This window comes from Telopea speciosissima, chromosome 1, assembly GCF_018873765.1.
Source record: "Telopea speciosissima isolate NSW1024214 ecotype Mountain lineage chromosome 1, Tspe_v1, whole genome shotgun sequence".
In the NCBI taxonomy this organism is placed as follows: domain Eukaryota; kingdom Viridiplantae; phylum Streptophyta; class Magnoliopsida; order Proteales; family Proteaceae; genus Telopea; species Telopea speciosissima.
In genome coordinates, this window is record NC_057916.1 from 69,369,497 (window position 1) to 69,385,045 (window position 15,549).

The 15,549-nt window shown below is 40.1% G+C and overlaps 1 protein-coding gene across 4 annotated transcripts in view; it reads right to left on the bottom strand.

The window, feature by feature from the left end:
* The window catches only part of LOC122648475, a 28,005-nt gene extending 12,746 nt beyond the window's left edge, over positions 1-15,259 (bottom strand). For 2 of the 4 annotated variants that reach the window (XM_043841677.1, XM_043841678.1), the window contains exons 1-11: positions 15,053-15,254; positions 6,623-8,556; positions 6,030-6,542; positions 5,789-5,947; positions 4,395-4,783; positions 3,818-4,302; positions 3,253-3,305; positions 3,038-3,145; positions 1,092-2,947; positions 746-854; positions 417-597 (exon numbers count right to left, since the gene is read on the bottom strand). In XM_043841677.1, the coding sequence (XP_043697612.1) occupies positions 417-597; positions 746-854; positions 1,092-2,947; positions 3,038-3,145; positions 3,253-3,305; positions 3,818-4,302; positions 4,395-4,783; positions 5,789-5,947; positions 6,030-6,542; positions 6,623-8,546 (5,777 nt within the window). In that variant the 5' untranslated portion in view covers positions 8,547-8,556; positions 15,053-15,254. Of the gene's footprint in view, positions 1-416; positions 598-732; positions 855-1,091; positions 2,948-3,037; positions 3,146-3,252; positions 3,306-3,817; positions 4,303-4,394; positions 4,784-5,788; positions 5,948-6,029; positions 6,543-6,622; positions 8,557-15,052 lie in introns of those variants that run through there. The other 2 variants (XM_043841679.1, XM_043841680.1) reach the window with 2 other exon arrangements.
* Between the last annotated feature and the right edge of the window lie 290 nt (positions 15,260-15,549).

The window sequence follows — 15,549 nt, forward strand, 5'->3', positions numbered from 1 at the left end:
AAATTCATAGGTGATCATCTTTTTACAAGTAACTTCCTACGGTAATCCCTCGTATTTTCAGAGGATGAGAATTTTCAGATTACGGGGAAAAAAAAACAAACAAACAAATTTGTAACAAAAATTCACGAATTGGAGCTAAGGGGCGTTAAGAGATTGATAGATCGAGGGAGAGAAGAGAACAGCCTTCGTCACTAAAGCCAGGGTTGACGGTCCCAATAGAAAAAAGCTTCTTTCAACCCACTAGTTTATCCTCCATGATGCATGTCCACAACAGCATAACTTGCACAGATTAACAACTTGAATGTGCTGAAAAGGAAAACACACACACACACACGCGTATGCAGTATGCACACAAGCACAATAGAAAACCCCAAACTCCCTCCCCCCAAAAAAAAAAAATTAGAATGCATGCTTACCCATCTTGAGTCCATGCTTCCACCCTATCTCCAACAGACCATATATGGTCCCCCAGTGCTCCCCTACGGCGCTTTCTTGTGCCTTCAGATTTCACTGTATTAATAGGATGAGCAAGACGGATTCTAGGCGCTTTATCTCCTTCACCTTCAAGAGGCACCCACTGTTTCAGCTGGCCAGAGCCTGCAGAAAAGAGAAAAATGAATCGTTTTTTAATGTACCGACACAGAATATCACCCCCGAGAGAATTACAGTTTATGTAGCAGTTAAAAGATCATCAGTTCACCTATGATTAAAATCATTATCATATGTAGAAACCTTTATGGATTACCTTCATCAGAAAGGAGGTTAGTGTAACACACATAAGCTTTCCCCTCCTTCAAACTCAGTACTTTGGCCGAAAACCAGACCCTTCTCAAACCATCCTCATTAGAAAGAACCTAAAATTTGCAGTAGCCATTAGTAAATACTGATCCAAAGAGGACTGTACATACACCAAACAGCAAGAAAAAAATCCTTTACAAGATAATGAGTAAAAAGTCTTCAAAAATGACAAATCAAATCTACGAAGCACATAAGCTATAATAACTAGAGATTAGATTCTTTACAGAAACATGTTCCAGAACACAAACCACTGGAGACAAAACATAATTCAAGATCAGAAACAGCCCACACACCTCAACAAGGGAATCCTCCTTAATGCTATTGTCCTTTAAGATCTCCACTGGCTGATTCACTCCATGATCCTCATCTTGGACAGTAACGACAGTATCAATTCGTGATCCGATCTCAGATTCAGGAAGAACATCAACAGTTTTAGCTACATCAGAAGTTCTACGACCTTTTTGTCCTCCGAAACCCTTTTCATTACTTGTAACGGAATCCCAGTGTGTTCCATCTACCAGGCCCATGTGGCTCTCCATAGACTGTCTGGCCATCTTTTTTGGAGAATCCGGCTTCCCTTGTTCTGCAGTTCTCTGTATTTCTCGTTTATTTGATAATAGCTCACTGAAATGGTTAGCAGATCTTCCAGGACCTTCAACACCATCAACATTAGAATTTCCTACTTGACTCGTATTGCTAGACTTTACAAGCTGTTTTTCTGAAGGGACTAGTATTTTCCAGAAACCATCTGGGCCAGCTTCTACCAACTCGGTCACTGTTAAAGGTATAGGATCCCCCATTGCAACAATTGATCCTGCCTGAGATACTGCTTCAGCTGCCAGTTCAGCTGCTTTTACCACAGCATCCAAATTCTCAGCTTGCTTTGCAGCAGCTGCAGCAGTTTCGACCCTCCTCCTAGATGCCACTTTTGCAGCAACAATTAGAGAACTGGAATCAGTGCTTCTGTCCTTTCCTTTCAAGATCGAAGCAGGACTGATCATTCCCAAACTCTTCAAACCATCAGAAGAAGAAACTTCGGTACTTTGACTATGATTTCTACTTCTACTCAAAACCAGAGCCTCATCAGCCATCAGTTTAGCCTGCAACGCAACATCAGAAGCAACCTTAGCAGCGGCTGCTGCCGCCTTTGCAACAGAAGCTGCCACCGCTGCTGCTGCAGCTGCAGATGCTAGTTTTGCTTCAACATCAGAAACCAATCCAGAGTTCTTCTGGATGGCCAATTGCCTCCATATGTCTTGGCTGTGTCTGACTGCAGCAGCAGCGAGAGCAGCCGCAGCTTCTGCCTGTTGCTTAGCCTGTTCAACTTTATTGCATGTCTCATCCGAGAAAATAATTCTTTGTTCCATGTCTTGGGATCCTGTAATCTGAAAAGGTGAAGGAGGTGTTGGTGAACCAGTTGAAACAGAATTACCAGCAGCAGTTTTAGATAAAGAGTTAACTGCAGTTGTGATGGCCAAGGATGTAGGCAGAGGACTAGTAATTCCAGCAGCACAAACCATTTCTGTTGGAGGAACCAAAGACAAGCGGGCAGGTCCCTCTGAGACCGGACTCTTTTTCCTCTTTCTGGGCCTTGGATCAGCAGAAGCTTGCTGCTTACCAGGTGATGCTGTTCTTTTTGCCTCAAGCAGGGGAACAGTCCCTGCAGGAACACTTGCAGTGACCCCAGAATGAACCAAAGAACTAGGGGTTGAATGCTGTACTGCAGAAGGAAGTGATACAGACGACTCACGAACAGAGATCACATGACTTGTTTCGGCAATGGGCAAGGCAGGGAAACGAGCACTAGTATCAAGTGCAGAATTCCGAGGAGAAACAACCCAAGGTCCAGGACAAGGAGCCTGAGAAAGCCAAGGGGTTGTATTTCCTACAAAGTGCCTTACATGGGGAGACTGATAAGAGTGCAATGGAGAAAGAGTCTGATGAGAATCTAAAAGTGGAACTCCTGATATGCTGCCAGACTGCAAAATATCACGGGAAGTAGTAACACTCCATAGTGGGGATGACAGGGGAATTGCAGGATTTATGATTGCTGAAGAGGAAGCCTTGCTGCCAGGTCGGCCAGCAGGAGTTCCAAAAGTTTTATTTTGCACAGGATTTTGCCTAGTTCCTTGTTCATGCACCCTAGCACCTGCCATTTCAGTTCTCAACAATTAGAGACTAAAACCAAAAACTCCATGAAAAAAAAAACTGTTTCAGAGTATGCACAAAAAACAAGAACCTAAATGTGAGTGCACAGGAGTCTCAGGGTAACTGAGTGGAGATTTCTGATCGTGAAGCCTTTCTACAGCAGCACGCAAAGCATTTTCCCATAAGCTCCCTCCGCCGTCTACAAGTCCAAGTCATTCTTAACTCTGAGAGACCCAGTTGATAATGGAAAATAGAAACAATTAAAATGCAATAGGTTAAATAACAACTGCTACATAAAATCCTGACCAGATTCTCCAAAGGCCGACATCATAAAGGCCTCATCAGGTGCCATTCCTTGGCTGCAACAGCAATTTAAAAGTGATAAATGACATTTACATAATAATGAATAGAAACAGGGAAATCTATCAAGAAAACAAACATTTGAAGGGAAGTTCAAATTTTCAAGTTGTATTAACTACAGATATCATAAAACAATGGAGCTTTAGCTGCCATAGACATGCCATACATGGAGAAACTACCATTTGAAGGTTGTACCCAAAACTTTTATGCAGAAGTTTACCCAATCATATGATTTAATTGTCAATAACAAGAAAGAAGTGACACATTTCTTGGTTAGAATCGGAAAATGAGTTCTTTCTATAGCCTGGATACAGAAGGTCAGGTGCACGTTCTCTCTTGTTTCCGTACCACAACACATTTATCATACAAATACATAGTAGCTACTGACATCCCAACAAAAATTCCAACCCCAAATCCATGTGCCGAAGGGTACCTATGGAATCGATGAATGATTGGATACGAACAACTGATCACCAAAATATATAATAAAGAGAATCATCTGGGTACTCACATCAGAGATCCATATACAAATATCTGAGCACGCAATTGCACTTGTTGAAAATCTGTGAAAGGCTGTTGAAAAAATGCAGATGGAGAAGCTGAACTATTCAAATCTGGCAAAGAAGATGGCTGAACAGTTGCAGCACTACACACTTTCCTTGCACTGCCTTCAACATAAGAATTGGGGTGCATCTCTTCAGCTTGCACAACCTGGCTTGTTACCCTAATAGGACTAGGCGAAATATTGGAAGGACTGCCTCTGTCTTTTATCTGTTTTACAGGGGGTACCTCTTTTGGAGATCTTCCTTCTTTAGCAGTTCCATTATCACTTACCTTGTTCGAACTTCTCCTTGCTTTGTGCTCAGAAGTACCCTTGGAACCACCACGCACATTCTCCTTGTCACATGCTTGAGGAGTTACATGAGAATTTTCTTGTGCCATCTTGGAATCCATTTGAGATAAGCCAGATGTTGTTGTTGAAGGAACCTCTTTGGCCTTTCAGAGAAGTCAGATAATAAAAGTACAAAATATTAACCACTGATGCATCTTTTTAAAATGATAATAAAACTTGAAAGACAGATCACTACCTCAACAAAGTCAATTGGCTGAACACTGCCAAATAGTTTCCATCCCCCATCAGTTTCTTGCTCAGACAGGCCTGGCTGACAGTTTATCTTAAAAGTGAAGCTTCTATCATCTTCAGAATAATTCCCTTCAGGATTATGAGAACTAGAACCTCCTCTGGCCTCCTTATCTAGACCATCAGAGGCATTCTGGTCCATGGTCACCTCCTCTCCCTCCCACTTTTCATTGTCATTTCGAGAGGGTTCACTGCAACTAATAATAGTGGGCGAACCACAATTAGGCACGTCAGAATTCGGATTGCTGTTTTCAGCTTCCAAAGCACAAAATTCACTGGAGTTTTCAAGCTCAGCTGCAGGTTTGCAGGATATCTCAGAGCCATTTACACCATTACCTGCATAAGCAAGGTCTATGCATTAGAAGGGGTGTTTAAATGAAAGCGACACTGTAAAGGATTAAAGTCAGGGGCAACATCGTTTTGTACTACTGAAAATTGAAGTGTAATAACCACTGTCTAACTTAGCACACAAACATGTTGATACTTTTGAAGGGGTTTTCAAATGAAATTTCGCAGGGTTGCCCATTTGATTACATGAGAAGACAGACAAGAAGTATGCTCCCATAGTTGCTTCCAAAACTCACCACAACCCCAAGAGAGAGGGGCATACGCGAATAAAACAAAATTTCTTTTCAAAGAAAATTTATAGGTCATACCATCCTGATAGGTATATTACAGGAAAACCTAGAAAAAACCAGTGTCTATAAAGAAATCATATGTATGGCAGAAAATTTTCTTATCCATGCCAATATCTCAAGCCTCTCACTTCCAGCGTCTTCACTGTTTTCACATTTTTAGTAGAAGTCATATTATATATCAGGAGAAGGAAATTTATCTTGAGAAAATGACTCTAAAATCTGGAAACAACCTCCCCTGCATGGTGAAGGGGGGTGTAAGGCTGCGTACATTTGCCCCTGGAGCCTCGTGCAATGGGCTGGTCTTAAAATGACTCTAAAACCACAACTATTCTATATACTATTGAAATGAAGTGTAAATTTCTTCAAAGAAACAATGGATCCTACCACACAAAACCCAAGGGGGTGGGGTGGAAGATAAAACACAGATATGGCAATTTATATGCGTTTTGTTGAGGAACAATCCAGGAACGTGAAAGCTCTAAATGTGTTAGTGGGTCCATCAAATTACGACAACTAAACAGGTACACTAGGATTAATTTATCACAAGAAAACTTTTACATAAGGTGCTACGAGGTCCACTTCTATAACCCCAACTGACACCACACACACACACACACAAAAAAAAAAAGAACAAATGTAATTATATTTCTGGTTAGTTTAACTAAAATAATTTGAGAACAGATTCAAAGTATAATCATCTCACCTTCGGAGCTTGCAATGAAATCCTTCCCATCATTGTTATCTGCAGATGCTTGGCCACCATTATTGCCTTCCTGATTCTCCTTGCTAATAATACACGAAGATCCCTCCAAGGATAGCGTCACTGGTTGCGTGAGCATCTTGCCATTGCTAGGCATTGTTCCTGACAACAAAATAAATATGTAATGTTGAATCAAATACAGTCATCTTAACCAAAGGAGATAACCTTAATTTCAAAAGGTTACCATCAAAATTTAAGGACGCCTCTTCACACTTATCATCATGAACTCCAATCACTTCAGAACCATCATTACCATTAAGAACTGAAGCATACTCTTCTAGTTCCTTGGAAAATCCTTGAGTGGGTTTATCACCCATCATAGCTTGACGTTCCTCCTGGCATCCTTCAATTACTGCCTCCATTGAAGATTGTGACTGACCAACTGTCTCAGGAAGCAATTCTCCAGCACTGTCATGAGCTGCACATTGTTCAAGTTCAGATAAAAGAACTGGCTCACCTGTCATCCGAGTACACTCGATCAAACCAAAGGATCCAGGTTCTTTTGACATCTCATTTACCGATTCTTCTTTTTTATCCAAGTGAGGGAAATCTTGAATACATGCAACTGACTGTCCATCCTCTTTTTGTTCAATAACTTGATCTGAGACACTGCCATTTCCTGGAGGCAAGTCATGAACACCATCCAGTTTGTTACAGGAAGCCAAGTTGGTAACTACAGAAACCAGTCCTGTAGAGGCTGCAAAAAGGAAAGCAACATTATTAAGAGCTTGTCAAGTTATGAAGTTGCACATCCCAAAATATGGTTTCACAACATACCTGACTCATCACTGACACCCCGGTCAGAGGCTGATACTTGAACAACCACCTCTTGGCCTTGGGACAAGGATGCATCCCCCTTCGAATCAACAAGAAAACCATTTGTCTCTTTTTCCACATTACTGGAATTAGAATGCGTCCTTACATTTTCCTTTTCAAGGATATTAACCTCATTGGGCTCAGAAACTAAACTACTTTCACAAATCTGTACCACTTTCTCCCTTTCAATAACAGACAAATCTGGCTGACTATCACTAACAACACTAGGTTCAATAACTAAGCTACTTTCATACGTTTGCATGGATTCAACCTGCTGCATGGAAGATGAGAGGGGATCATTGGCAGAATGATCATCTCCACAGACTCTTGAACCAACATGACCATCTTTAATATTTTCAGTTGCTAGGCTTTCACCTAATATGTTAGTTGAGGAACAAAGCTCCATTGTCGAACTAGAAATATTTTCAAAATGATTAATGCTGCTTGTGTCACGCTGGCCTTTAAGAATTTTACTGTCTTCATTTATTGAGAAAGTTGTCTCTAAATTACCAACTGAAACCCCAGATTCCAACTGGTGACCATCACCTGTTAACGAATCCTTTTGCTTGTCAAAACATAGTGCACTGCCCTCTCCCTGTGACAACTGTCCTAGAGAATCTATCTTTAGTACTGTGCTTGATTGAATTACTATATTGCTGTTGCTGACCTCAACGGCTTGTCCTACAAAATTAATCTCTCCTTCCAGCACTCCAAATGATTCCCCATGTTCATCTCCCACAGATTTATCATCCATCTCAGTATCTTTGGACAAAACCACCATTTGTCTTTCACTAACGTTAAGTGGCTGATCAGAACATTCATCCTTGCTGCATCCTTCCGGAACAGGCATGGCAGAATCCTCATTTAGTGCCAACTTGGAGGGGCTATCGACAACATTGGCACAAGTTTCAGCTTTATTTTCTTCATTGTTATGATCATCCATCAGAGGCTCATGGCTCGGAACCGCAAGTTCATGCACTTGCTCACTATTATCATTTTGCAAACAATCAGGACGTTCATAAGTAATAACCTCATTACATCCTTCAGTTACCTGCTGTTGTTCTGCACAGTTCTGCATGATGGTGGCTGAGTGCTCAACTTGCATACCCTCAGAAGCAGCAGAAATGTTCTTAACTTTGTTTTCCACAGCTCCATCAACCAAAGAAACATCATCCCTCTTATTTGAATCTCCATTTATTGCATCAATTAGTAGATTTCCCTCACTCATTGATAGACCCCAGTTTTCACCAACAACAACTGGACTCAGGTCTCTTGAACTACCAGTCTCAGGTTTTTCATCATTGTCTGTTTGAAGTGTAGTTCCAGTCTCAAAAAGCTTTGGGTTGGAACACTCGTCAACCCTGGAAAAGCTCTCATGACACCTTTCAGGTGGTAATGTACAGCTGACATCTGGACCATCCATTAGCATAGATGGTATGGAACCCTCTTGGTTTAAATGGGGTTCCATTTGCTTGGTTAACGTACCTACTCCATCACAAGTACCTGACTCATTATTAGTATGTCCAGTGATCATCACATCTTGTCCAACAGATTTCAATAGCATCTCCACCGACTCTGAGGAAGTGGCCTCAGACCAAACATTGTTATGCCTTGAAATGGAGCACGATTCAGCAGCACCTGAACTGAACTCTATTGCACTATCCTCCCGTGAGAATTCCTCAATCCACTGGTTGTCTTCGTGGCTCTGGATACCGAGTAAAACCTCTGTTTCAACCAAATTATCAAACCTTAAGTGGACCTGAAGATTGTCATCCAGGTCAAATTTAGGAAGACCATATGAGCGTAACCCTGGGAGAAATTTGGAGTTATCTTCACCAGCTAACTGAAAACTTTGGCTTTTGAAATCATTGTCATCATTATCCATGGGTGCATCCCTACAACAATTTTAAAAAAAAAAAAAGTTATACAGATCACACAAGCATGTCTCCACGTCAAAGCTTGCAAATCTGTCAACAATATGTGCATAAATACCACACTCCACATCTTAAAGTTGCAATGTTGTTAGTAAAATATGTCCACAAACAGTAGAACATCCCACCCTATTACTGATACTCTTTCCTTTTTGATGGATTCCTTACTACTGATAGTCCAGAGCACAAGAACCAGTGAATGGCAAGTACAAATTGTTTGAAATTTTGATCACAATTAGTTGAAATTAACTAAATTTTTCTTTCCCTGGAGGTTGCAATCTGCCAAGAGAACAAATGTAATGGCAGAATTGTAAATAAACCGAGTGTTCAAAGGGGGGGGGGGGGGGGGAGTGGCAGAACTGTAATTATATCAAAAGAAACAGAGGGGTGGCAAAACCCTATTTGGAATCACTATTGGCCAACCCAGATACCAAATACCAAAATTACAAGGGAAGAGCGGCAAAATTGTAATAAACCAGAATTTTCAAGGAGCTATTTGATAGTGAAATACGGGAATGGACAAGAGGAGAAACAGGATTTATTGGGGGCAAACTTGGAAGCAAAACAAAATAGATGACAAAACAGAATAAAAATAAAGGGGAGGTGTAATAATGGAAATCGGGGGATAAGGGATTAACTCGGCCAGTGTTTTCTACCGGTCCCAAGCCTGGATGAAGGAGGAGGGTTGGTGTGTCAGGTTGGCAGTTGGCACCGGAAAAAAAACCCTAGCTGAACCCTTTTACATGGATTCTACAACCTTATATATTATAAACGTTATGCTAGGGCATCCCCCGAAAAAATAAGCAACAAGCTACACTATGACCCAAGTGTAGTGAAAAGTGAGCAAGGGTTAGCTAGGGTGTCCCCTCTAAACTACGTACCGCATCGACACCCAAATGTGGTGATAAGTAGGCAAGTGTTTCGCACCGTAGACGAGTGCGGGTAAAGAAGCTAGTCCAAAAGCATAGGATTAGATTAGAATCTTAGAACATTGGATCTTTAACAAGTAGGAGTCTGGAATTGATAGATGTTATGAGAAGAAGGATTAACATAGCTTGTATTCAAGAGACTAGATTGAAGGGTAAAAAAGCTAAAGGAGTTGGACGATTTTAAACTTTAGTATACAAGGAATAAAAGTAACAGAAGTGGAATGGCCATAGTAGTGGATAAAGATTTAAAGAATGATGTGGTGCATGTTAAAAATTTCAAATTAAAATTAGTAAGTTACAACTTTGGGAACATACGGATGGATTAGTGTAAGGCTTTAGTCAAGGAGAAAAGATTAATATAGGGGGTAATTTGAATGGACATGTTGGGAAAGACTGTAGAGGCTGTGAAGGTGTACATGCAGGATATGGTGGAGAAAGCAATGAGGGGATCTCAGTCTTAGATTTTGCTGTCGCTTATGATTTATCCATTGTAAACACTTACTTTGAAAAGAGAGAGAAGCAATTAGTCACCTTCAAAAGTGGGCATCATAGTAGCCAAATAGATTTCTTCCTAACTAGAAGGTCTGATAGCTTGTTATGTAAGGACTGTAAGGTTATACCAGGGGAGAGCCTAACCACACGAAATAGATATGGTCATGGATATGTGCCTCACTACACAGTATTATAAGAAAGGTGAGCTTATTTGCTCTAGGATAAGGTGGTGGAGCTTAAAAGGAAATACTTTGAAATCATTTATTGATAAAGTGGTCAAACAAGGAAAGTGGGACTTTGAGGGAGACACTAATACAATGTGGGATGAGATGACTACTTGTATTAAGAAGGTTGCTAAAGATGTCCTAGGCAAATCGAAAGGAAAACGTCATTCCGCTAGAGAGACATGGTGGTGGGATGATGAGATTCAAGCAGCAATTAAGACTAGGAAAGCTAGTTTTAAACATAGCAAAGGACTAAGGATGTAGAGGATCTACAAAGGTATAAATTTGTCAAGAGAAGATTGTGGGAAAAGTGAGGACAAAGAAATATGAAGATCTTTATAACAATTTGAGCACAGAGGCGACCATGTTAGATGTATTAAAAGTGAAGATGGTAAAGTACTAATAAGGAATGAGGACATTAAGAAATGGGACGGTTATTTCCACAACCTACTAAATGAAGACACTTCGAGTAATTGTGTTCCGGAAGACTGCATTACCCATCAAGACAGCACATATCGTAGATATATACGGAAAATTAGGGTGTCTAAAGTAAAAGAAGCTTCAAGGAGGATGAAAATAGGCAAGGCACAAGACCTAGATGAGGTCACAGTAGAGGTGTGGAAGAGCTTAGGAATCTGTGGTTTATCTTGGCTACCCAAGTTGTTTAATAAGATTATGAGCACAAGGAAAATGCAAGATGAATGGAGGAGAAGCATTATGGTTATGATTTACAAAAAAAAAGGTGACATTTAGAGCTACAATAACTATTAAGGCATAAAACTAATGAGTCATACTATGAAATTATGGGAGAGAGTTATTAAAACCCACCTAAGACAAGAAACTACTATTACGGAGAACCAATTCGAATTTTTGCTAGGAAGATCCACGACAAAAGCTCTTTACTTAGGAGACTCATGGAAAGATTTAGAGATTGCAGGAAGGATCTCCATATGGTCCTTATTGACCTAGAAAAAGCTTATGACAGAGTCCCTACAAGTACTATATAAAAGAAGTGTTTCAAGTAAATATGTGGACATAATTAAAGATATGTATAATGGTGTGGTGACAAGTGTAAGAATTGTAAGGGGTCAAGGTAGTGAATTCCCAATTGTAAGCCCTTATTTGTTTGCACTTATCACGAATGAATTAACCGGAGACATTAAAGATGAGGAAAGACATGCATAGCTTGCCTTGTATCAAGTATAACCTTAAATTGAACTGATTAGAGGGTAAGGATCCATGTAGCCAACCCCATTTTGTTTTAGTTGTTATGCTTTTTGCTGATGATATTGTTTTGGTGAATGAGACAAAAGTAGGGATTAATGCCAAGTTGGGGTTATGGAGATCAACCTTGGAATCAGAAGGTTTTAAGATAAGTAGAATGAAGAGACAGTATATGGTGTGCAAGTGTGTAACTTTAGCTATGCTACGACGGATAATGAAGTTGTGAAAATTGACAAGAGGGAGATTCCACAAAGTGGTTAATTTAGGTATCTGGGCTCAATCACAAATAAAGAAAGTGATATAGAGGATGATGTTTCACAGAGAATTAAAATAGGATGGATGAAATGGAGAGGTGTGTCTGAAGTGTAGTGTGATCGGCAAATTCCTGTAGAACGTAAAGGAAAATTTTATAGGACAGTCATACGACCGTCTATGATGTATGGTGTGGAATGTTGGGCAATTAAGAAGCATCATATAGATAAAATCAATGTAGCGGAGATGAGGATGTTGAGAAGCATGAGAGGCAAAACTATGAAGGATATAGTAAGGAATGATTATCTTAGAGCTGATTTGGTAGTAGCTCCAATACATGATAAGCTACAAGAAAGTCGTTTGAGGTGGCATGGCCATGTTCAATGGAGGCCTTTGGATGCCCTAGTACATAGGAGTGATTTGATTCAGATTGAAGGAACTAAAAGAGTCGGGGGCAGACCTAAAATGACCTTAGGAGAAGTGGTGAGGAAAGACATGCATAGCTTAGACCTTGTATCAAGTAAGATCTCGAATAGAGTTGATTCACTTGATTGGAGGGTAAGGATCAATGTAGCCTACCCCATTTAGCTGGGATAAGTCTGTGTTGTTGAAGTTGTTGTAGGGATAAGGGATTAAAAGTAATATGATAGGTTGTCCTCAACCTCCCATAAACAGAACAAGTGATATAGAAGTCGGTGAACTCAACCCTTTTGCAGGATTTAGAGGTATCACCTAGGAACAGACCGACGAGTTCATCGTCCTAGTCGTTGAACCACCAGGTCACGACACCGAAAGGGAGGGCAAGTGAATAGCCCTTCCTAATCACGAACACCTTCTCCTCAGATTCAGGAGCCGATTCCCACCCTACCAAATCCTTGAATAACATAAGCTACCTTCACGGAATCAGAGTTACCAGGAAGGGCGAAGCCATCCCTCTCAAGGGTAAGCTCTGCTGCTCCGATGTTGCCTTCATGAAGCATGGGAAGCTCAGAAGGGGACCATGTGTAGCACGATCCACCATCACCACCAAACAATTGCTGTAGGCATTTTAATGATGATCAGATCACAGAATTTGTAAGTAAATTTCCAGTCCGGACAACCAACAAGCCAGGGCACAATGAGCAGGAGGAACAATAGTAACAAAGGGCACAATCATCAACAAGAGAGAGAGAGAGAGAGAGACGACGGGAGAAAAGGTGATAGTAAAGCCTAGGCCATGATAGGATTCAATAGTTCCATCGTGGTCTAGTCTCACTACACATATTGCATTATGAAACCTACTAAGTCAAATTCTAATTACAAACAAAGATAAAATAAATAACCAAATAACAAAGACTAAAAGCAATTCAACATCAAATTCCCCTCTCTCACGATTTAACATGGACCAAGACTTCTCCTCACGGTACACTTAACAACATACAAGCAAACAACCTCAATGGTTAAAGAATCCCTTAATTGACTTGTGTTTTAATTTGTAATTCTAGGAAGGAAACTTGAAATCCTGACAGTACAAACCACACTCCAGCTTATGAATGCCAAAACCAAGCCAAAGCCGTTTACCGAACCCGAATTGAACCATTTAAATTGGAACCCGCAAACCAATTAATAATCGGTTCAGTTCTGGTTTTAACCAAAAAAAATAAGACCGTATAATAAACAGTTTGGTTTGGTTCTGAACCGTTTAACTGGCAGCTTCAAACAGATTAGAAACCGTTAAACCAAATGTTGTTTAAACCGAACCAAATATACCTTTTGAGCCAAACAAAATGATGTGTAAACCAACCTTAAACCTAAAACGTCTCTTCCCTCCTTTCAATATGACGTCATATTAGGTTCTCTTCTCTCATATTTGCTGCCGTCGTATTAGTTTGTGTTTCTGAAAACACTAAGCAAACAAGGGTTTCGGGTCAGGGTCTTCGGTTTCTCCTCATTTTGACTTCTCCAATACTTGATTAATCCACAACTCCCCTCCCTCTCATTCATTTCTCTTTTTACATATCAAAGAGAAAAGTTCTCTCTCTTTTCATCACATTTTTTTTGTTCCTCTTTTCACAGAGACACTCACATAAGCGTGCAGTTGGTCCCCAAAGTATAAGGATTCAGGTCCCCAAAGTATAAGGATTCAGTTTCATCTCTCTCTACAGATAATCCAAGAATGAGAGAGTTCAGGGACACGAATCAGTTATTCAGTTAACTGTCTCATTACAATTTCTGTAAGAGTTACTCTGTTTTCTTTCCTTCATTCTCTGCTTCTTACTTCATTTGTTCTTCGTGTGAGGTTTGTTGTTTGATCTTATTTTAAGTTATCGCAGTGAATGAATGTATTAATTATGATGTTAACTCTAGTTTAATGAGCATGTGAATTTATATTACAAATTTAAACAGAGTTTAGTAAGTTTTGGCCTTATTTGAATTAGAAACAGGACATTGATGCTAGTTTTTTATTAGACGATCATCTCATTTAACCGGAACCGTACAAGAACCAGTTAACCGAAACCGATTATTAAACAGTTTCAATTTTGTAAGTAATTAATCATCAGTTGATTCTGGTTCCTACCTATCACATCGTGAACAGAACGGGTTAACTGAAACCAAACCAATTAACTCCCTTACTCTAGCTATCAGTAGACTGTCTCTAAGAGTAGTAAAACGTAATAGTGGTAGGCTGTCTGTAAGAGCAGCTATTAGTTAACAGAACAATAGGTAGCACATAAATCCCAGTCAGTCAGTTCAAACCATCGAATACAGTATTCCATCAATACCAACAAGCAGCACTCTGGCAAAAGATACAAGCTTTTCGATACATACAAAGTAAGAAGGGTGGCATGGACATAATAGTTGTTGTGCTTAGTAGACCCTAACTGACACCATAACGACAAGATAATAAACAAACTAGCTGAATATACGTGTTCACGAAGCAAAAAAAATATATCTGTGGTCAAGTACCAACTTCTGGCCTCGCAGCATAGCATACTTAAACAATAGTCTTAAGAAGAAATTAAAAAAATTCAACCTACAGAAAATTTTTACTCAACATCACCGCTGAGAACCAGTAACATCTAACTGAAGAAGGATTCAAATAATCTTACGCACCCTCTAATACTAAAAAGGGTAAAAGAATCACTCTTTTCCTTTCATTTTTCCTCCTCCTCCCAAATACACTCACTAAAAAGGGTAAAAGAATCACTATTTTCCTTTCTTTTTCCTCCTCCTCCCAAATACAAGTGACCATTAAGAAACAAAACCAACAAAAAAAAACTAACTTTTTTTAATTTCTGTGCCTCAAAGAATTAGAGTTCGCATGTGAAACAGGGGAAGATCAAAAAGAATGAGTAATACCAGAATCAGCAGGCCTAAGAAACTACCTCCCTCCATCCGGAGACGAAATCGCTGTCGTTGATTGACCAGACCCTAAATCCTACGGTCAACAGCAAGCTCATTTCCCGATAGCTAATCCTGCTTTAAATGGCAACAAGAATGTGTTCCGCGACCTAAAAACCCTAGCTTGGTGACCTATCGACATAAATTGGATAATTGCACTAAAACTTCGTTCCCGGAGCTCTCAACTACCACGCACTACCTCCGGTGAGCCGACGGCTGAGAAGAAGACAAGAAGACCAAATAAGGAACTGATGACTCTCTCTCTCTCTCTCTCTCTCTCTCTCTCCCGCTCTGTCTCTCTGTTCGCTTTTTCAGTCTGTCCGCTTACACTTCTTTCCGCAGGGCATCAGGAAAGAAATGTGTGATTGGGATCGAATTTAAAAAAGGGTATTTGAAACTTGAAAGAACAAAGAAGTCAAGAACATTAATCAAATACCCCTCTCTTTGAATATATT